Below are 23541 nucleotides of genomic sequence, written 5' to 3'. Positions count from 1 at the left end.
TTATGTACTTCTGGGAAATGCTGTTTAGGTAAATTTTAAATTGGCATTAAATGGAAGTTGCGATAGTCTTTTCTTCACTACTGTATATAAAAGGCTACTACAATTATAATACTAAGATAACTAAAATAATATAGGCTATGATAGGCTACTAAAATTATAATACTAAGATAACTAAATTAACTAAAATATAGGCTGCTACTAAAATTATAATATAACCTAATATATTTACAGAATTTGACACTTTGTGATTGGATGTGAAACTTCCAAAATCAAGATAATCTTAACTCATGATTTATTTTCTGCTCCATTTTCTATACTGATTTTTTGAGAAAATGAATTAAAGCATTGTAAAATGTGTTAAATTGAGCTACAGTAAGAGTGCTACAGTCTTACAAACACTGCAATAAGAATTGTCCATTTTGATTTTATGGTGACTTTAAATAAAATGGATTCATATGACACATGCATGTCATAGAGGTTCAAATTCATACTGATTCATGCATCAATTCGCTTTTTCGCTTAGACTTTGGATGATGCAGGATGTTACTTTTTTCTTTCCCATCTCCTTCATGTGTGCATTTACCGAAAATGTTATCATAAGTCAACTCCCAAAACCAATTACACACAGATCGCACTGTGTACGAGTATGCAAGACAACCTCTATAATGTATACATGCATATATTTGCATTTCCATTGCTTTGCATCTGCATTGTTTCCGTCTAGGGAGCCATCGGCAAGGCACAATAAGAAACATGATTCAAATTAATGGAGGCCCTTCAGGTCATATTGGTCTAACGCAGGGAGACACATCACGACAGAGATCACGTCACTGGCAAATGTGACCTGGCATGGCATAACACTGACTCAAGATAGGGCACAAAAGTGTATTTTCCGCAGTATAAGTGACAGGGAGCTGCATAGCATGGCTCAGTACTGATAGCCTATATTTCTGTTGAATGCACATGCATCCCAAAGTAAATATTGTAGCGTTGAAAATGCTACAATAAACACAATGATTAATATGATCAGCAAACCGCAAATTATTTATATAGGCCTATATATAATACAGAAATTATTTATATGTAATAGGCTACTAAAATGTATAATACTAAGATAACCTAATATTACAGAATCTTTGTGATTGGATGTGAAACTTTACTTGATTATTAAGATAATCTTTACTTGTGATTTTATTTACTGCTCCATTTTCTACTGATTTGAGAAAATTACTTAAAGCATTGTAAAATGTGTTAAATTGAGCTAAGAGTCTTATCAATTGCTGAATTTTCTCAATAGGCTATTGGTAAAGCCTATGCCTAAAGTTTCTCGAGTAGGCCATCAAGTTGTTTTTTAATTGTTTTAAATTCTATTTTATTTTATTTCAAGTAGCCTAATAAAAACGTTTTATGGTTTTAGTTTAGTCAACCCATATAGACACACAAGTGCTGAAAGTGCTAATAGGCTACTGGATAATAGCCTAATGATTGAGTAGAAAAACAGCACGTTTCAAGTTTGGTGTTTCACTCCACGTGTAGGCCTGTGACGTGTTGGCTTCGGAGTCAAATCGGAGTGAACGCGGAGCAGTGGAATTACGGTCGAGCATCGGCGTTTTCAAGAACAGAAAAGGAATTTTTTTGTGCAGCGCATAGCGGCTTTTGGAAATCACGCGTCCACGGTTTCTCTAGCGAAATTACATGAATGGTTTGTAAGTAACCGCGTTTGAGTTTTTCCTTTCGCCATTAGCCTATCGCTCAGGGAGCTGCTAATTTACCTCGGATGAGGATCGACCAGAAAGCTTTGCGTGAGACACGGGGACATATTCATTCGCCAATCGCTTACGTTAAACCAGAAGAACGCATTATAAACTCTCTACATAATATAGCCTACCTTAGCAACCGCCTTCAACGCCCTGACCACCTACAATAGGCTACCTTAGCAACCGTATAGCAACGCCCTATCAACTAGCTGCTAAAGTATACAAATGGTGAGCACCTTGCACTGTTCTTTCTTCAGAAAATGTGAAATTATAGGCTATGTATGTATCACATAAAATGTTGGTTTTAATTAAATGCTTTTAATTGTTTTTAACAAGTTGTTTTTATTGTAGGCCTAATTATTGATTAAATTCTGATTTCATTTGATAGGTCAGTAGGCTATAATTTTTTTTAATATCGAATTTACGTTAGCCTAATTAATCAACTAACGTTAGATAGAACGTTAAAATACGCCATCAGAAAGGTAAACATGCCTCTGAAAATCACATCAAGGGGATACATGTTACTTAATGGAAAATGTAATTTCTGACTTATCTTTTATCATAGAGTAGTATTGAGTTGTGTGTGCTCAGTGTGTTATCAGCTGAGCTCATGGGGGTCTGGCACGAAGCCACTGCACTTTCCAGCCATCCGAACACAGTCTCCCCTCCTCCGGTCAGAAATGCGAATCTGTACGGAAATCGGAAAATATGCTTGCAGCACTAGGAAAAGTAGCCTACAACTCTCCTCCGCACTCTCTCCATGTGCAGCTCTAAATGAATCGCGTGTCTCACACACAGCTCTCGTTACCGGAATGATTCAACTCCTGGAGGATGAGAGTGAACGGTCGCGGTACTTTGCAAATGAACGTTGCCAAACGGTCCGGTTGACTGAGGTTGTTTAGCCGGAATCTCCGAGCGTCACTACCACAGCTGTATCTACATGTGGCGGCTTTCACATCTCCACAGCATTTCGTTTTAAAAGGTAGTCTACTACATCTTAATGCATTTTGGACTTTACGTTTACTATTTTTCAGACTGTCTGCAGGTGTATAAAAATAGTGAATGTATTTTCTATGGATTACAGTAGCATATTATGGGTGAATAGGGAGAATGTAAATTCATTGTAATTGTTTTATTTTATTTTATTGAGAGCACAGAATGCAAATGTCTAGAGCATTTTGTTCAAAGTTAATCAGATATTTTGCACATCTTTCCATTCAGAAACCCTCCTCTATTTACTAAAGCTCTCTGCAGTGTATTGCACATTTATGACATGAAAACATTGTTTCTTTTTTGTTGTTATTTACTTTCTGAAAAAATAGCCAGCCTAAGATGGTGTACTGGTTTGAGATGGTCCCACATCCTGGCCAAGCTGGTGTTCAGGTGGTTTAGCTGGTCAGCAAGCTGGTCTCCCAGTCTGACCTAAAAATTGCATAATAGCCAACAGACCATCTTGACCATTCTCAGTGACCTGTTTTTTTTCTTTTTCTTTCAGTGGGGTTATTATAAGATAAAAGATTAATTTGCATAAAATTAAAAATCTTTTTTTAAATTGATTAATGCGTTTCTATTTGATGCAAAACAGCTGTTATATAAATGTGTGTGTTGTTTGAATGATTCTGGTATGCAACATGATGTCTGCCTGTCTACACCATTATCAAGCTTAACCAGGTCATCAATTTTAGAATTAATTAATTGATTAATTAATTAACAGACACTCTTTTCTTACTACTCTATTAAATTTCACACAAGGAAGAGTACAGGCCACAGGTAATCTCAGCTGATATTCAGTACTTAAGCACAACTGTGAATACCTTATTGGTTTTCTAATACAGTTTTGTAATATATTTCAGACAAAAAATTACCTATTAGTTTGTAAATTTCTTCTCCAACAAAGAAAACAGTTAGATCAAACATTGGTGTCACCAAGCAGCTCGCAGTCTAAAAACCGGTCTGGCATATATGAGTTGAGTCAACTTGAGTGACAACGGTTACACTCCCCCACTCAACACTTTTTGCAATCACTCTTGGCCAACTCTTTTTCAGGTTTTCCATTTCCTTGCTTGCTGTGTTTTCCCCATTCCGAGTGAACATGGAGCTAGAGAAAACACTGATGTTCTGATTTTAAAACAAAAACCGTTTCTTGCTCCAACCAAACTCCGCTTACACTCAGCATTGCTTGCATACTCAGGTCTGGGATGTTGTGAAAACAGAAGACAAGCATGTATACAAATGGTGAAACTTCCCAGTGCCGTTACTGTAGCTAAACTGTAAAACAGCTCTCTCTGAACGTTACTCGGCCAATCAAATTTGAGCATCAGAACTAACTGTTGTTTTGTTTCTTGAATTCTGGTCAACCATTTTGTGTTGTGTCATTCTTAACAATTCTCCGCACTTTTTCTTCCCTCACAGGCTACGGGAGAGCAGGAACAATATACCTCACTAGGAACATGGGCCAATCTGGGACTTCATACTGCTTTTCTCTCGCTCTAAACCTCATCATCTTCCTCTTAGTTTTCTCCAATGAGCTTATGCCAGCTACTGCAGGCGGCTCTAAAACAAGCTTAGATGTAGATACTTCTCCTAACGAAACCTCTTCAACCGAGACATGTGGTGGTAGTTTTGAGTGCAAAGAGGGAGTGATCTTGCCAATGTGGTTGCCAAACAACCCGTCTTTTGGGGATAAGTTGGCCAGAGCCACTGTGTACTTTGTTGGTTTGTTCTACATGTTCTTGGGGGTATCCATCATTGCAGACCGCTTTATGGCTTCCATTGAGGTCATCACATCCCAGGAGAAAGAGATCACCATCAAGAAGCCAAACGGAGAAACCACAACCACTACTGTTCGTATTTGGAATGAAACGGTCTCGAATCTTACTCTCATGGCTCTGGGTTCATCAGCCCCAGAGATTCTGCTCTCCGTGGTAGAAGTGTGTGGTCACAACTTTAACGCAGGCGAGCTGGGCCCAAATACCATTGTTGGAAGTGCAGCTTTTAATATGTTTGTCATAATCGGTCTCTGTGTCTCTGTGATACCAGAAGGAGAGCATCGGAAGGTCAAGCATCTGCGGGTGTTTTTTGTCACCGCCACTTGGAGTATCTTTGCATATACGTGGCTTTATCTGATCTTGGCGGTGATTTCCCCAGGTATCGTGGAAGTCTGGGAGGGACTGCTTACTCTTTTTTTCTTTCCAATTTGTGTCCTTTTTGCTTGGGTTGCAGACCGCAGACTTCTTTTCTACAAGTATGTGTACAAACGTTACAGAGTCGGAAAACAAAGGGGGATGATCATCGAGACCGAAGGTGAGCCGGAGCTCCAGTCAAAGGCGGATATCGAAATGGACGGCGGGATGCTTAACTCTCACGGCGAGGAGTTCTTAGACGGAACGGTGGATATTGAAGATAAAGACATGGATGAGGATGAGGCCAGAAGAGAAATGGTAAGGATATTGAAGGAACTGAAACAGAAACATCCGGAAAAAGAGATGGAGCAGCTGGTTGAGCTCGCCAACTACCACGTCCTCAGCCAGCAGCAGAAGAGTCGTGCTTTCTATCGCTGCCAGGCCACTAGACTTATGACTGGTGCGGGTAATATACTAAAAAAACATGCTGCGGACCAAGCCAGAAAAGCACTTGGCATCCATGAACTTCGCTCAGAAGTCTCAGATAATGATATTTCGTCCAAGATTTTTTTTGACCCCGGCACATATCAGTGTCTTGAGAACTGCGGAACTGTGGCTTTGAATGTGGTACGACGTGGCGGCGACTTAACTAGCACTGTGTCGGTGGAGTATCGCACTGAGGACGGCACTGCCAATGCAGGATCTGATTACCAGTTCACAGAGGGTGTTATATTCTTCAAACCAGGTGAAACCGAAAAGGAGATAAGAGTGGATATCATTGACGATGACATTTTTGAAGAAGATGAACACTTCCTGGTTCATCTCAGCAACGTCAAAGTCATATCTGAAGGAACTGACAATGGGAACCCAGGCGCCAATCATGTGGACACTTTAGCTGGTCTTGGCCTTCCTTCAACAGCTACTGTGACTATCTTTGATGATGACCATGCTGGCATCTTCACATTTGAGGAACCAATGGTTCATGTCAGTGAAAGTATTGGTACGATGGAGGTGAAGGTGGCACGTACCTCTGGAGCCCGTGGAGTAGTGGTAATCCCCTATAAAACAACTGAAGGCACAGCAAAAGGTGGAGGAGAGGACTTTGAAGATACTCATGGCGTCTTGGAGTTCCAGAACGATGAGATTTCGTAAGTGCATTTATTTTCCTTTTAACTATTCAGTTAGAATGTATTGTATTGTGGTGCAAAATGGCAAACAATATAATGAATGGCACATGGCAGTTCTTATTTCCCAATTCAAAAGGGGAATCAACATTATCTTGTATAGTCGAAAACCCTAGTTAGTGTTCAACAATAAGGATAGCCCATTTGGGCCAGGTGACCAAACTGTCACTTGTCCTATTGGATAGGCTCTATCTCTTGCATTTTTTAATTGTGTAAATGGATTTTATGGCTTCCAAAGTTAAACGTTTGATTTCTGTGACATATGGAGATGATTGTAAATTCTGCTTGTCCGATTTTTAAACGTCAAATAGGTAAATTATCTGGCTGGTGGAATTTCTAGCTTATAATTTCCTATGTAAAGAAAATTTAACATTTTATGGCCTGACCACATGCTGACAAAATCTTTACTGTTGAGCCCTAAATAGTGTAATTAAAAATTATTAATTCATCGAAGTCTCCAGCTCCAAGTCATCCAGATGATTTTATCTCCGTAGTCTTTGTTCTTTATTTCCCCACAATATGTTTCCTCCCTTGATATATCTGTTGGCTGGCTGTAAGTTTTTTTTTTCTGGTTCATTTTCCTTTGCAGCCCTCCTTTTGCTTTCTTTTCACACTCTCATTTCCCACAAGCTGTGCTCACTCTAATGTTTCCATTTTGCTCAGTTTATTTCAGAATCTCATATTAATAAATCGTTTTTTTATACAGTGTCTACTCCCAAATCTCCCAGTACTGCTTAAATAGTGGCTTTGACATTGTTGTACCCATTGCATTCGGCAAAAGTGAGATTTAAGGAAGTGCATTGATATGGTCTGATTTACTGTATATAATTATTTTAGCGATAAGTCCAAGCAGTTGCACGCATTTCCAACTCAAATTTGTGCCTAATGTTCTTAGAGTGGCATGCAAAACTATTTAGCTGGATCAGAAGAGAGTAAGAGATACTTTTATTGCTTGAGGTGATTAAGTTCCTCCCATAACAGACCTTTGACACACAATAAAGGCTTTGACAAATGTGGTCCTTGAAGTCTAAACTGAATGAAAAAGCATCTGGTTTGGAGTGAATGAGCTAAGTAGAAGCTTTCCACGAGTCGGATCTGCTTAATCTGTGTAGAGGCATGCCACAGAATGTCTTGGAGTTCCAGAACTGCTCATTTGGGTGACTAATTACATTTCCATAACCGTTGCAATGCTCGACTTGAGCTTGAGCTCAATCGCTAGGGCTTCTGGCAGAGAACAGGCTCTCCTCACCGATCTCGTCCTCTTCTGACACTTCTGGCACTCAGCCTCAGATCATTTATCGGTATGATCACATACTTGACAAGGTGGCCTGAACCACAGATATTTTCCATGACAGGGAGGATATAATGATAACAGATTTACTCAGTCAAAGATAAACAGCCCTGAATTTGCTCCAAGATCTTGAAATGGAAAAGCTCCCTTACTTGTGCTTATTTTAAGCTGATTAATGGGAAGACATGAACAAATGTAAACAGAGTTAAACGCATTGCTTTGAAGTAAGCAACCTACACCACGCTGATCTGGCTATGCCTACAGATGAAGTTCCATATATGGGCATCTCGACTCTGGATCCTGGATCCTATTTGGAGACAACTGGATGATTTTATATGGTGCTACGTCAAATCAGTGTCCTTTACTCGTAATTTAGATGGAATCAACCATTTGGATTCTTTTGCAAAAGGAAAGTCTGGCTATACTTTTGTTTTTAGAGGTTAAAATAGCCCAGATGAAAGTAGAAGATGATTTAGTACATCCCATTTTGAAAGCCAAAAAATCATATCATAGATTTGGCACTAAGGATGTCAATAAAGAAGTGAGATGAATTAGGACCCTAAGACATCTCCGTGTTGGTAGTCAATTTATTTGTGTACACTGAAGTAGCCTTGTTTTCTCTTACTTGCTTTGGTTTATCATTAGAGTAAATCTATAACTGGCCTCTAATCACATGGGCACCGACCAGTCTTAAAAACACTAGAATTTAACACTATAAACACTAGTTTGAATTTGGATCCCTGTTAATGATGTATTAGCATTGAGTGTTTCTTCCTGATGTGGGGCTGTCAAAGACATGAGCAATCCATCTGTGTCCTCTTAGGGTTTTGTCATGCAGAGTAATGAATAAGTTTTAAATGTTAATCTGGCTGCACTTTAGGGCTATGTCCTTATTTAGTAGCATAGTGTAGATTTTAATTTATTTATTTTATATACACTTCCTCAATACGCAGAGTAACAAGCAAGAATGAGTGTATTGCCAATGATCTTGTTAAAAGAGAAAGAATAAAAATTTTACATGGGAAAAGGGTGGGGGGGAGGGGGCGGTTGGAAAAGACAAAGAACACAGAAATAGTATGTTAGGCATGTTTATCTTGGCTTATGCGAGACTGGACTTCACATTAATACTGTACATGGAGGGAACAAAATCTCTAGGGGGTGGGAATTTCCATCAATAGTTGGAAAATTCCGTTTAATATTTACATTCGTGTAGGCTCTCAAGATAGTCAGAAAAACACAATTATTTTGAAATCCCCCCTAAAAAATGTCTTTATTCACAGGCAGAGATTGTTTTGAATTTGTTCGTTTTTTGATTGGCTAAAAAAAGTCTATTGATCGATTCTATTTTCCCCCTGTCTACTGCCTTTCACATATACCGGTGTATATATATATATTTTTTTTTACTGAGCTCAAGGCTGTTTCATATGTGTGCGTGATGTCTGTCAGGTAATAAGGATTTTTAAAGTGTGGCCTTCCCTGAAAATGCTTCCAGCATCTTTAGTTCATTAAATTTTTCAGTCAAATGCTTAGTTAGGGTCTTCAATAAGAAACTGCGACATGACCTTTGTTATAAGGACACACTATGTCCATGTGCCCTCATGCACAGTTGCCAGAGTTCTTGCCTCTGCCTCCGGCTAATTAGATGACTCGTTCAGTGGTCATGTGACACTGACAGTGAACCTTGGGCAGTGCATCTCATATGAGCACTCCGAAACAAAGACATGTGAGTGCAACTGATGAGTTGAGGAAAACGGAAGTAGAAAGAGGTTGCCCCCCCCCCCCCTGCCCCCCATCTTTTACACTCAAAACAATATGTTCAATTAACTAACTTAATTGAGGTAAACTTTTTCATGCAATTAAATTAAGCCTTGTAGACAAAAAGTAAATACTTGTTATTTTTTACTAATTACTTATGGATTTTGTAGTCTGACTAGATGCAATGAAAATTACATAATACTTCTCTGATAATATCATTATTCATCTTGGTACATTTGTCCCCCTGTTATACAAAAATAAATGCTGTGTGTTGTTTCTGTACCAATTATGGTCAAAAAAACTACTCCGTGTGTTCCAATGTGAATGAATTAGATAAACACCCATTTGTGTTGCATTTGCTTATTTTAGTTAACTAAACTGAACAAGGCACAGAATCCTTTTTTGACACTGGGTTTCTCTCTTTTTATTGGTCTCAATAACTATGTCCTGATTCTAGAAGAGAAGGAAAGATGCTCCCGGGTTTATCGTTATGTTTTTGGAGCTTGTCCCCCCCTCAGTCGAGAGGAGGAGAGGGCACACTTCTGTCGCTAAAGTCTTCTGCCAGCCCAGAGCTGCCCAGACAAACAGGCTGTCAGTTGATTTCATGTGACTCGTTGCACAAGGCAAAGATAGAGTCAGCAGCAGTGCACCATTAAATCACTGCTCCCATTTCTCCTGGGAATATTAATCATATTAGGTAGCCCCTTTTGGCCAGTTATTATCTTATGATCATTTATGACTAATTCAGATTATTTACAGAGTTTTCCGTGCCTGCCGAACGCTTGTGACTTAGTGTTGTATTTGTGCTTTCCAAATTTTCATCAGCAGATCAGCCTTTTTTTCTGAAACATCTTGAAAGGTTTACAATAAAGCCTTTTAAAATTGTGGCCTACATGGAGAAGTACAGTAGAGGTCGGGTTGTGTAGCTTTACATAACGTGATATTCATGGCATTAATGCATTAAATGTTTATGACGCCGTACTGGCGAGAATGCTCTTCCACTTTAGGGAGGTCATGAAAATTTGATTAAATATGGAAAATGTGCTTCTTTTTCCCGGTTTGATGAGATGAATCAGCAGTTGGCTCACAGGGAGCCATCCACCGTCAGAATAACCCTCGGTGTCCCTTAAAGGCGAGTTTGTTCTTAAAGGAATTCTTGGTGAATCTCTGAGCATTACTTCTGCCTGTTCATTCGTGATGAAGACTGTACATATTGAGTGATGGTGATTGTTGGACTGAGAAAGTATTGTGTTTATGTTCACAAACCATCACTCAAAATAAAAGGTGCAATAGGTGATTTTCTACAGATTTTTTTTTTTTTGTTATGCTGGTTGAAAGTCTCCTAATATCCTGACAGCAATAACTACGTTAAGCAGTTTAAATGTATTTTTAATAATATATATCGTCTGTGGAAGGCGTAGGACCATAAAATGTTCCTTCAATCATTGCATTCGATCAGAATGAAATGATGGAATGTGTTCCCTGTCAGTTAAAGGGTTTTTGCGTACCACCGCGCAGACAATGCTAGCAGGCTAAAGTTAGCATTTCCCAGATCACCTGTTGCACCTTTAAGATTTCTTTGTCACTACATAACATGTAGCACATACTTTGCGTTACCCTTTAGTGTTTTGTTTTTTTAAACTGCTGATGCTAATGATAGTGACATGCAGCGATAAATCTAATTGGCCTCTTCAGTGTACCCTGTCTTTGAAAAGTAGGAAGTTTTATTTTATGTTATTTTATTTTTCAGCTTATTTCAATTTTAATGAAAAAAAAAGTTAAATTCTCCAATAATGACCAAGAATTCAATACACACACAGTGCATATACAATTTGTAATTAAAAGCAGACAGATTGTAGCCTAGCCGTTATGTATATATCACTCTATCACTATTCCCCTTCACATATAACAAATATGGTGCTTAAAATTAGAGCTGTGGAAAATCTCTGCAGAATTTCATGGTGAGGAGTCGAAGAGAATGTTAACAGTTATTTGGCCCACATTCATTCAGCTATGTTGTTGTCGGCATAGAAACATTTTTGGGTCTGAAAATGATTTTCCTGACAGGTTATGATTCAATTATTCTTATAGTCAGACCAGCTTTCAACTTGAAAAATGACTGCAAGAAGTTCCATACATGCTTTCAACCTGCTCCCACATCTCACTCTCCCTCGTCTCTCCTCTTACTTTAAGTTTCTCCTCTTTCCCCCCCCCCCATACTTATTTGATCACTAGCATAAACTCCATGATGTATTTTCCATGACTTCAGCAGCCTAACAGCAACACAAGGGCAGGCAGGAAGATGGGAAATATCCTACAAACCATGGAAAAATGGATCACAATGACAGACGGCTATGTTTTCTTGCATGTTTTACTGTAGAGAGGAGAAACTGGCTAAAATTAAATATATGTGGAAGGAGAAGAGAAGTCCGATGCGCCGTAACCTTTATTTCATTGCGTGCAGAGGCCGGGATCTGCTCTCTGGCTCTGAGATATGTCCTAGAAGCTTCACACAGCAAATCAAATGGCTCCCACACAGTGTTGGGGTGTAACAAACTAAAAGTAGCAATCCTAATGTAGCGAACAACGTTTTCATTAGTGTGAATGTAGCTCAGTTGTTTTTAAATCAGTGTAGCTTTGCCAGTATAGCCAAGCTCTTTTTTCCAGTGAGTGTAGTTGTATGAAATTCTACATCATTGTCACATTGTATTGCGCAGACAGCTTTATAGCCAAGTGAGCTGACGCAAATGCACACTCCTGTCCTCCATCTCATGTAGTGTTCCTTTCAGTGAATAGTTTTTTTTAAATTCCGTGATCTCTTTAAATAATTTTGTTTAAAAAGTGGCCATTTTTTTAACGCAGCTGTAGTTTTTCAAAATTGGATATTTTATTTATTGCAAATATTTTCAAGTTCATTAATTTGAGAGAACTTTTTAACTGTTTATCATTAATATTATAGCAAAGTATTTTGTTTACTGCTGTTCATCACTGTTTTCTACTCTTTTTTTTTACTCAATTCTTTTTTTAATTTCTTTTGCTTATCATCCTTTTTTCCTTATTAGAACTATAATTTTAATCTGAAACATTACTTTTTTTTATGTTTTTGAAAAGTCTCATGCTCATCAAGCCTGCCTTTATTTGATTTGTTTGAAATTAAAATATTTTCTATTTTAACATACTTTAAAATATAATTTATTTCTGTGATGCAAAGCTGAATTTTCATCATGTCACACGATCCTTCAGAAATCATTCTAATATGCTGATTTATTATCGATGCTAGAAACAGTTGTGCTGCTTAATATTTTTTTATAACCTGTGATAACTTTTTCAGGATCCTTTAACCCTTTAAGTGTCACCACCCTTTTTTTGAATATACATGAAAATGCACTTTCCGAACTTAAATGTTTGTAACTCTTCAATGCTTTGGAATATGGATGTAAGATTGGTCTTGTTTTAAAGAAGAAAATTGAGTTTATGAAAATAAAAAAGAAATATTATTATTTATATTTTATATAAAATATATTTTTTCAAAACCCTGCTGACTCTAAAACTGCACAAAAATCAAAGCCAAAAATCTGAACAAGTTGTTTTTAAAATTTTAGCTTGATATCTCAAAAAATGAGCTTTCAGTAAGATTTTGTTTGGGCGCAGTACCACACTTTTTCACTAGTTGATATTACTGCCCATATAAGGGCGCCTGTATTTCCATATATGTTTTTTCTTTATTTCTAAAACATTTTCAGACCTTTTTTTCTAAAATAATTGAACAAATGCTATCTTTTGAACTCTTGGCATGAAAACAAACTGAGGTTTCTACCATTTTTTTCATGATTTTTCATGTTCATCACTATTTCAAAATAAAGGACTGAACACCTTAGGAATATGAAAATATTATTGTTGCAAATTGATAAATTACAGCTCCTCTGTAATATATTTTAAAAATCAGTCACCAAATATGAAAACTAGAGATTGTATTTTAAATATGTAATGAATTTTAAATATGTAATGAATTTGGGCCCACCGGTGGGCCAGTGACACTTAAGGAGTGAATAAAAAGTAAGAAGACAAAAACAACAGCATTTCTTTAAAATAGAAATCTGTTGTAACAATACACTACTGCTCAAAAGTTTGGGGTCCGTAATTTTTTTCTTCTTTATTTAAAAAAAGAAGAAATTAATACTTTTATTTAGCATGTATTAAATTGATATAAAGTGGTAGTAAAGATTGATTCATATTGTTCGAAAAGATTTATATCGAATAAATGCTGTTCTTTTTTACATGTTCATTCATTAATGAATCCTGAAAAAGTATCACAGGATCCAAAAAATATTAAGCAGCACAACTGTTTCCAACATTGATAATAACTTATCAATGTTTTTAAGTTATTAGAATGATTTCTGAAGGATCATGTGACACTGAAGACTGGAGTAATGATGCTGAAAACGTCTCAGGTTACGTATGTAACCATAGTTCCCTGAGAAAGGGAACGAGACGATGCGTCGATGACGCTTTGGGAACGCGTACAGCGTGAACGAATCTGAAGCAGCTGTGTCAACTTAGTCCAAAGTAATGAATGAACGAGCGCCACGTGCGGGTGACGTCATGACCAGGATACAAAAGCGCACTCGGTGAAACCGGCACTTCAGCATAAACTTGCCGAAGCAAGACAATCCCAGGAATGCAGGAAGTATGGCAGGGCGACGCATCGTCTCGTTCCCTTTCTCAGGGAACTATGGTTACATACGTAACCTGAGACGTTCCCTTTCGAGGGAACTCGCGATGCGTCGATGACGCTTTGGGAACGAGAATACCCAAACCGCCATAGTTACAAATGCCTGAGTGTCTACTGTCATCCAGAAACACTAAGCACTTAAAACATGGGACCCTGGGGCAGCATCCAGGTCCAGGCTATAAAATCTGACGAATGTAAGCGGAGAGGACCAGCCCGCCGCATCACAAACGTCTTGGAGAGAAACTCCAGAAATTAAGGCTTTAGAGGCCGCCATACTTCTAGTGGAATGAGCCCTGACCACCAAAGGGCAAGGCTGGCCAGAGGACTCATAAGCAAGAGTAATAGCCTCAACTATCCACTTACTAACTGTTTGCTTAGAAGCAGGAAGACCTTTCTTGGGTGATCCGAAACAAACAAACAGCTGGTCGGCCTTCCTCCAAGAAGAAGACCGATGAACATAAGTGTCCAATGCTCGCACTGGACACAAGAGGTTCAACCTTTCCTGGTCCGATGAAGTGAACGGAGGAGGACAGAAAGCCTGCAGCACAATAGGCCTAGGAGTGATGGTAGGTACCTTAGGGACATAACCTTGCTTAGGGTATAAAAATGCCTTAACCATGCCTGGAGCGAACTCCAGGCAGGTAGGAGATACCGAAAGGGCCTGAAGATCTCCGACTCTCTTAAGGGAAGAAATGGCTAGGAGGAAAATAGTCTTAAAAGTAAGAAATTTTTCTGAGACCGACTCTAAGGGCTCAAACGGAGCCCCAGATAGGCCTTCTAGAACCAATGCCAAATCCCAAGCCGGCATCCTAGTACGAGTTGCAGGCCTTAGCCTCAGGGTGCCACGAAGGAAACGAGTAATCAGGGGGTCTCGACCCAAAGATGTACCACCCACCGGGGTGTGGAAAGCCGCAATAGCCGCCACATAAACCTTCAAGGTGGACGGACATAAACCTGACGCAAAGCGGTCCTGCAGGAACTCCAGTACTGTGTTAACTGAACAGGAAACCGGATCCCACTGTCGCTGGTGACACCAAGAAGTGAAAACTCTCCACTTTAAAGTGTACAACTTCCTTGTAGCGGGCGCTCTGGAGCTTAGAATGGTCTCAACAACCTTGGCTGAGAGACCACTCTCTACGAATTGGGCCCCCTCAGAGGCCAAACCCATAGTTTCCAAATCTCTGGTCGGGGGTGAAATATCGTGCCCCCGGCCTGAGACAGAAGGTCTCTCCTGATCGGGATCTCCAAGGGAGGACCGTCTAGGAGATGAATCAGGTCCGCAAACCAGATTCGACTCGGCCAGCGCGGAGCTACTAGTAAAAGGCTTACTCCGCATTGGCGGACTCGCTCCAGAACTCCTGGGAGCAGAGCAACAGGGGGAAAGGCGTACAGCCGTAGCCTCGGCCACGTCTGTACCATAGCATCCAGCCCCAGGGGGGCTGGGTGAGTAAGGGAGAACCAAAGTGGACAGTGCGTCGTGTGCTGAGATGCAAACAGGTCCACTTGAGCCTGGCCATAAAACTCCCATATCTTCTCCACCGCCTCGGGGTGGAGTCTCCAATCCCCTGGCCTCAGCTCCTGCCTCGACAGGACGTCTGCTCCAATATTCTGTACCCCCGGAATATACACTGCCCTCAGAGAGCGTAATTTCCCTAGGGACCATAGGAGGATCTGGTGCGCCAACTTGTACAGTGGACGCGACCGTAGACCTCCTTGGCGATTCAGATAAGAGACCACCGATGTGTTGTCTGTCCGGACAAGCACATGGTGGCCCCTCAGGTCTGGGAGGAAGTGCCTCAACGCATTGAAAACAGCCATCATCTCCAGGCAATTTATGTGCCAAGAGAGATGATGACTCCTCCACAGACCCTGAGCTGAGCGGCCTTCCATTACCGCTCCCCAGCCGGTGAGGGAAGCATCTGTCGAGATAGCAACTCGATGACAAAGAGCTCCCAACACCGGACCCTGGGACAGGAACCAATGTTTCCTCCACATAACCAAGGCGCGGAGACACCGCCGCGTGATCTTGATTACCCGAAGTGGGTTTCCCCTCGGGGAGAACCCTCTGGTCCTGAGCCACCACTGCAAAGGTCTCATGTACAGCAGGCCAAAGGGTATCACATTGGACGCCGCTGCCATGAGACCCAACAGTCTCTCGAACTGTTTTACAGTGCGTGACTGGCCTAGCTTTAGCTCTTTCGTGGCTGTCAGGATAGCAGCTACACGAGCGGGCGATAGAGTGGCCCGCATCATGACTGAATCCCATACCACACCAAGAAAAGTGGTCCTCTGTAATGGAGACAGCACACTCTTCTTGGCGTTGAGCCTCAACCCCAATTTCCGCATATGAGCGAGAACAACACCTCGGTGCCGAACCGCTAACTGCTCTGATTCCGCTAGAATCAGCCAGTCGTCTATGTAGTTCAGAATACGTATGCCCTGCAGCCTGAGCGGGGCCAGAGCTGCATCTACGCATTTCGTGAACGTGCGGGGTGATAGTGCTAGACCGAACGGAAGTACCCGATACTGGTATTCTTTGCCCCCGAAAGAAAACCTCAGGAACTTCCTGTGCTGAGGGAGGATGGAGATATGGAAGTAAGCGTCTTTCAGATCTATTGTAACAAACCAGTCCTCGGATCTGATTTGAGTCACAATCTGCTTGAGTGTCAGCATCTTGAACTTGAGTTTCTGTACTGTACGATTCAACAGACGAAGATCTAAAATGGGACGCAACCCCCCATCCTTTTTTGGAACTATGAAATAGCGGCTGTAAAAACCCGATTCCCTGTCGGGTGGATACACCTGCTCTATAGCCTTCTTGGCTAACAGAGCTTTCACCTCTTGCTCCATCACCAGAGCCTGCTCGGGATGCACTAACGTGAGCAACACCCCGTTGTAGCGAGGAGGACGAGAACCGAACTGGATTCTGTATCCTCTCTCTACAATATGCAGGACCCATCGAGAAATATTTGGCAGAATCTTCCACTCTGACAGAAAATCTACTAAGGGAACCAGCCCCTCGGGGCTGGTCTCTGGTGTAACTGAGACACTCAGCTCGGGGACCTGAAACATACCGGCAGGAACTACCCGAACTGACTGTTTTTGAACCCCCCTCAGAAGGTTCATGTCCGACGCAATGTCGGGTCGACATTGCGCCAGACATACGCTGGGAACCACTGCGCCCCGAAGCACCAAGGGTGGCGGGGTTGGCAGAATGGTCCCCTGAGGACACCGAGGTGGAACGGACACCGTATTCTGAGGTGTGACCCGCTGCACCCCGGGTGGGGCTGCCCTCACTGGTCTGACGCCATTGGCGTCAGGACCTTTTCTTTTGCGCCTTCTTAGCCTGAAGAACGGTCCTCAGATCCGGCTTCGGCTTAGAAGACTTCGGTTGAGAGTGTTGCGTCTGCTTCCAGTATTTTTGCGGAGGTGCACGAGACGCAACACTCTCCTTTTGCTGACCTCTATATGAGGAGCCTGACGGCTGGGGCTGCTCACGCACAGCAGCCCCAGGGGGTTGGACTCGGCGAGGGAGAAATTTTTTAAAAGCCTCTGACTGTTTTTTAGCCTCCTGGAATCTATCGACGACCGAATTGACGGAGTCGCCGAAGAGACCAGAAGGCTCGACAGGAGAATCCAGCAGAAAAGAACGATCTTTGTCCTTAAGATCTGCCAGATTCAGCCAGAGGTGTCTCTCAGTGGCTACAAGGGCTGCCATAGACCGCCCGATTGCTCTGGCGGTCTCCTTAGTAGCCCTGAGAGATAAATCTGTGGCCCGACGAAGTTCTCGAACCTCCTCGGGACCAACTCCCTCACTTTTGTCCAAATCCCCCAGCAGCTCAGCCTGATATGCCTGGAGCAGTGCCATAGTGTGCAGACACGCTCCAGCCTGACCTGCTGCCGTATATGCTTTGCCCACTAATGTAGATGTCGTTTTTAATGGCTTAGTGGGCAAAGCCGAGGTCTTCAGAGACGATGCTGAACCGGGTGACAGATAACTCGCGAGCGTCTGTTCAGCCCGGGGCATCGACTCATAACCATGCTCTCTCAGCCCCCTAATCCCCGAATAAATATGCACTTGAGGACTAAAGAGCCGAGAAGAATATGGTTTATCCCATGATCTAGACAGCTCACTGTGAAGATCAGGAAAAAATGGAAGACCTCGTGGTGGAAGTGAAACATTAGATGGTAAGAAGCGCTCGTCTAATTTGCTTTTCGGACGAGCGCCCCTTTTCTCGGCTGGCCATTCAATATGTAATTTATCCACAGCACGAGATATCACTTCCACCAGCTCCTCATATGCTGGAGAAGAGGATGGCGAGTCCCCTTCTCCAGTGATTGTGTCACTGCCAATGCTTAGTACATCTACCTCCTCGGAGCTAGAGCACTGAAGCATTGGGCTCTCTACCCGGGCGGAAGAAGCCGCAGAGCGGGCTTCCGACACCGGAGAGAGAGCGCTGGATCTCCCAGGACAGGAAGGAGATAAGGTCCTCGGACCCGTCTCCAACCCTTCTGAGAGATCCTTTTGCGATCCCCAGGAATGCATTCTCCGTGTTGCCTCGGCAACAGCGGGTCCTGCACCCTGAGGATCGCGAGCCTGACCACTCTCCTCAAAGAGTGACAGACGGGAGCGGAGCATGCGAAGCGGAAGCTTCTCACAATGATGGCAGTCAGCCCCCTCGAAGGCTGACACCGCATGCTCCACTCCCAAACACATTACACACAGCTCGTGTGTGTCCCCACCCGTTAAATAACGCGGGCAGGGAGAAGCACACAGCCTGTATAATTGTTTCGCCATAATAACCACAAAATATATATATATAAATCACGGACAACAGTAAATAGACAGACAGTCAGACACACAGATTGTTTTGCTGAGGCAAAAAAGCTGGAGTGCCGGTTTCACCGAGTGCGCTTTTGTATCCTGGTCATGACGTCACCCGCACGTGGCGCTCGTTCATTCATTACTTTGGACTAAGTTGACACAGCTGCTTCAGATTCGTTCACGCTGTACGCGTTCCCAAAGCGTCATCGACGCATCGCGAGTTCCCTCGAAAGGGAATTCAGCATTGTAAAAATATTTACCAATATTACTGTTTTTCTGTATTTTTGATCAAATAAATGCAGGCTTGATGAGCATAAGGGACTTCTTTCAAATACTTTAACTACAACAAAAAAATTTACGTTCCAAACTTTTGACCGGTACTGTAAGTGTGTACGGTAATTACAATATATATTAATTTGCACATTTCACTACCTTTGTAAGTGTGTGTGAGTGACAAACTCATAAAAAATATTATATTACAAATATATATATTTAAAAAGGGCAGCCTGACAGTAGTCTAATTACTTCATATTATACCGTAGCTTGTATCTGTACGATTTTGAAGTAGCGTCTCAATGCTGCACGCACAGCAGCAGATCTGCCACTTCAAATTCTGTTAAATATGTTGACTCCCATTATTACATAATAAAATGGCTCACCCTGCTTCACTCTTTTAACTTCAAAACCTGAAAACCATCCTGCAGTGAGGCTTATTAGGGAAATAACATGGTATGACTGAAGCCTACCGCGGTACACATACCTTTATCGTCCTCTCATCAGCTCTCTGAATGACAGATTGTGTTTTCATGCTCATTCGCTCAGCGGCTGTCAGGCTTCCTGCCTGATATTCTTTTAACGCATTTCTCCGAAGGGTGGGGGAAGATGTGTGGCTTTAATTATCATCTCTCGTTATTGTCACTGTCGCCATCCTCATCACAGACCTTGCCAGTTTGTTGTGGAGGAGCACAGATTGCATTTAAGTAGTCCAAAATAATACCCTCTCAAGTGTCTCCAGGAATAGGTCTTGTTTTCTGAAGTGCTGTTATTTCCATTCCGCTTCCTCTGTCTCTCCTGATCTGTTCTAGGCCAGTTTTGTCCTTGGACAGCATCAACTTAGCAGTAACAATTCAAGAGGGAAATTGATTTTTCCAGACAAATCTCCCTTTTAATGGCACAAGCTGCTTACCTCCGTTTGGAAGTTTTCTCAAGGCTGGTTCAGATCCATTGTGTCCTTTAGGAAAATTAAGTTAGCAAATACTGCAGTATAGGGATTGGCAATAAATCAAATATTCATAATGTATTTGCAGTCATTTTTTATTAGGTTTAACTGCTCATTGGGCCATTCAATGGCATTCAATATACCATTCAACAGGTTTTTATGGATTTATTGATGACTAGAAAGTGCAAAAGAACAGCATTTATTTGTAAAGGTAATAATTTAATGCATCCTTTAAAAAATATAACCTTTAAACAGTAGTTGGTAAATATTTTTAATAATTAATATATGTTATTACAATGGTCCAAAATTGCTAATTTAATATATAATTTTTCTTACTGAATTTCTTTGTGACAAATATTGTGATGAACATTAACTCGATTTTCATTGTGCTTTACCTCTTACATTAAACATTTCGAATTACTTTTCAAAAATGTCAGTTAATATTCATAGTTAAAATAATGGTTCCTCTTATTAAAACTGAAATCAAAAGGCTTTTCCAAGCAAATACGTTTTTATATAAAATTGGCCTATATATAACATTTTACACATGTAGTCCTTGAGTCCAAATGGTATCCAACAATAGTGGACACTCTGACACTCCTGGTGTCAGCCAGAACAATTTAGAGAATTTTGAGAAATATGATAATATACTTATGTCTTTCCACCCCTCACAAAAAAAAAAAAAAAAAATCTGGCAAAAATAATCACATTTGTAAATTCTTATTAGAAGCCAGTGCAGCGGCTGCTCTGCAGTCCCTTAGGCCGGAAAATAAATTACTTCTGACTAAATCCAACGGCTGACTGTTGTCAGGCTGTGATGTATGTGACAGGGGACTTTTTAATGCAGTAAGTTGTTAAGGAACTTTTCCATATTTTCCACACGGGAATGACAACATTCCATCAGAAGCAGTGACAGAATGGAGATGGAATTATACTCTCCACTGGTTAATGGATGGAGGACATTAGTGCCAGGCTTGGTTGAAACGTATGCTGGCTTTTCATCCATCTTCTTTTTATTCCATTCTAGTTTTGAAAGGTTTTTCCTAACAAAGAAAATGTTCTCTCTTTGCCCTTATAAATCAACTTCACGAGCTTTCTCCTACCACCTGTTCCCTGAAAGTAGTTGACATCTATTCTTCATTTAAATCGTTTTTGTTCATGTATCTTTTCCAAATGCTTTGGTTTAATTCCACTGTCAGGCCTGGATTTGTAAGCGATAAATAACAATATTTAGCATTTCTTAAGCCATCGGACGGATTAGTGTGAACGTGGTAGACAAAAAGAAGAGGATTAGGAATGTAACCTGGTTTTGAAATAAACCATCTGTCCACCTTGGTCACGATGGGTTGCGTATTTGTGTTTCTGGCATATCTGAAGATCTGATGTACATCATGTGATTCAGAGAAATATGTGATTTTAAAATAAATTATCACTGCACTGGGCCTACAGCTCAAAGAATACAGCTCAAGATTTCAGGATTTACTAAATGACAGGGTTCCGGTTACAAAAGCCATTGATTCATCTGTGCACAAAATCCGCTGATTCATCTGTGATGTTCTACCAGAGTGCATTGGCACTGGATTTTATGTAGAGCGTGGCCTTTTATCGTAATACAACAAACTACGTCGGACTCTACTCGACTCCCATTTTAGCTGTTAGGATACAAGTAGGAAAGATGGATAGATTGTGACACAGGAAATTGAGCATATGTGACCCTGGATCACAAAACCAGTCATAAGTCGCAGTGGTATATTTGTGGCAATAGCCAACAATACATTGTATGGGTCAAAATGATCGATTTTTCATCATTCATTCATTCATTAAGTAAAGATCATGATCCATGAATATATTTTTTACATTTCCTACCGTAAATATATAAAACATTTATTTTTGTGAGTGAATGCAGCACAATCGGCAACATAAATGGACAACTTTAAAGGCGAATTTCTCAATGTTTAGATTTTTTTGCACCCTTAGATTACAGATCAAGTAACACTACATGTGGCCAAATGGCCAAAATGATTCAGTATCTCAATTATTGACTGTATTGGACACCCACACCATTTTCTTCGCTTAGCAAGACTCTCATGGTTATGAAAAACCTTGAAATATCAGAAGTTTCTTAATTTAATTTTTTTTTTTAGATGTGTTAAAAAATGTAGCATCATTTCTTTAAAATGTCTTAAATGGGACATATTATGCCCTTTTTCAAAGGCTTGATGTGTTTTTTGGGGTCTACTAGAATAGATTTTCATGCTTGAGTGTTCAAATATCACTTAATTTTTCACTTATTTTACATAACAGCAACATTACGCACTAAAGACAGTTGCATAGTTGCAATAAAGTTGCAATAAAGCATAATAGGACCTCTTTAAAATGTCACATTTTAATGTGAATATCCATTTTTCTAGTTCTTCTCAGCTCAGAAATATGTCATTGGTTGGAGATTGCTTTTTGTGAATGCTCGTAGAGTAAAACATGGCCACAAGCTAATAAGAAACAGTTTAATTGGAGGCATTTGTTCACTAGTATAATCCTTTAAACCTATTAATTCTCAAGACTGCAACTTGAAATTCTTATTCAGTGATCATGAACGACAGGAAAAGCCATGGAAATGAATTGATCAAAAAGTGTGGAAGCCCTTGTTTGTGAGTATTTTTGTGTTTAAATTTGTAAGTTGCAGGAAAGATCTAGATGGATTGGTGTTGTGTTTATGCTATTTAACCAAGTAATTTGTCTTGTCCAAAGGATTTGTGCTTGTTTCATCAAAACTGAGGTCCATTTTTGGACTTCAGACTGCTCCGTCTGAAGTCCAAAACTTGGACTGATGGAGACTGCTCCGCCGTCTCCATCAGTTGATTACAGCAGTGACATGAGCATGACATTTCGTCTGACACTCTTTTCCTGCTGTCTTTTTGTCCCCAAGCAAACACAGGCAGAAGTTCTTTCTGAGGCACACTAGACACTTCACAGCTGTCAAGTGCACTGTACAAACCGGATGAAAAAAAAAATCTGCCTGGAGAAGATTATAGACTCCAAACCTTGTCCACACACTGATTTTTTTCTTTCTACACAGACAGATGGGATATAAAAAGATTTGACAAAAGTATGTGCCAGATTTGGGGAGCATCACATTTATATTTGAGTACTTTTGTGCCAAGTTTGATGTTATCAAGAATATTGTATGTGGACTTGTAATGTTACTGTTTTACTTGCCGTTATCCCTTTTTTATTTAATTTTATTTATTATATTTGTATTGTATTTTTATTTATTGGTTTCAGTCGATATAGATTTTCATTTTGATTAGCTATCATCATTTAAAGTCCCCCTTAGTCAGTCATTGTATTTTTTTAAAACCAATCTTTGATTACCAAAATTACATATTTATGCTAATAAATTCCTCATGCCTTCATGCTTTATGCCTTAAAATAGCTTGAATGTAACTCTACACCCTTGCCTCATTTAGTATACGCGGTTCAATGAATATGCAATTTAGCCCCGCCTCCACTCACTCACACGATCACACGTTATCCTGATTGGTTACAAGGTAGTTTGTGACGTAAGAAACATCAGCGATTTCAAACAGCGATTTGAGTCTTTGGTTCACTGCAGTTTTAAGGATAAAATACTCAGCAAATAGTTCTTTTGCTAAGGG

General features: G+C 40.5%; 1 protein-coding gene across 9 annotated transcripts in view; it reads left to right on the top strand.

Annotated features, from left to right (window-relative positions):
- The first annotated feature begins 2330 nt into the window (after positions 1-2330).
- The window catches only part of slc8a1a (solute carrier family 8 member 1a), a 42852-nt gene continuing 21641 nt past the window's right edge, over positions 2331-23541 (top strand). For 8 of the 9 annotated variants that reach the window (XM_079598014.1, XM_079598012.1, XM_079598011.1 and 5 more), the window contains exons 1-2: positions 2331-2739; positions 4170-6027. In XM_079598014.1, the coding sequence (XP_079454140.1) occupies positions 4208-6027 (1820 nt within the window). In that variant the 5' untranslated portion in view covers positions 2331-2739; positions 4170-4207. Of the gene's footprint in view, positions 2740-4169; positions 6028-23541 lie in introns of those variants that run through there. The other variant, XM_079598007.1, reaches the window with a different exon arrangement.

This window comes from Phoxinus phoxinus, assembly GCF_949152265.1.
Source record: "Phoxinus phoxinus genome assembly, chromosome: 22".
In the NCBI taxonomy this organism is placed as follows: Eukaryota; Metazoa; Chordata; class Actinopteri; order Cypriniformes; family Leuciscidae; genus Phoxinus; species Phoxinus phoxinus.
Note: the sequence above shows the minus strand (reverse complement) of the source record. Positions and strands in the feature narration are given on the sequence as shown.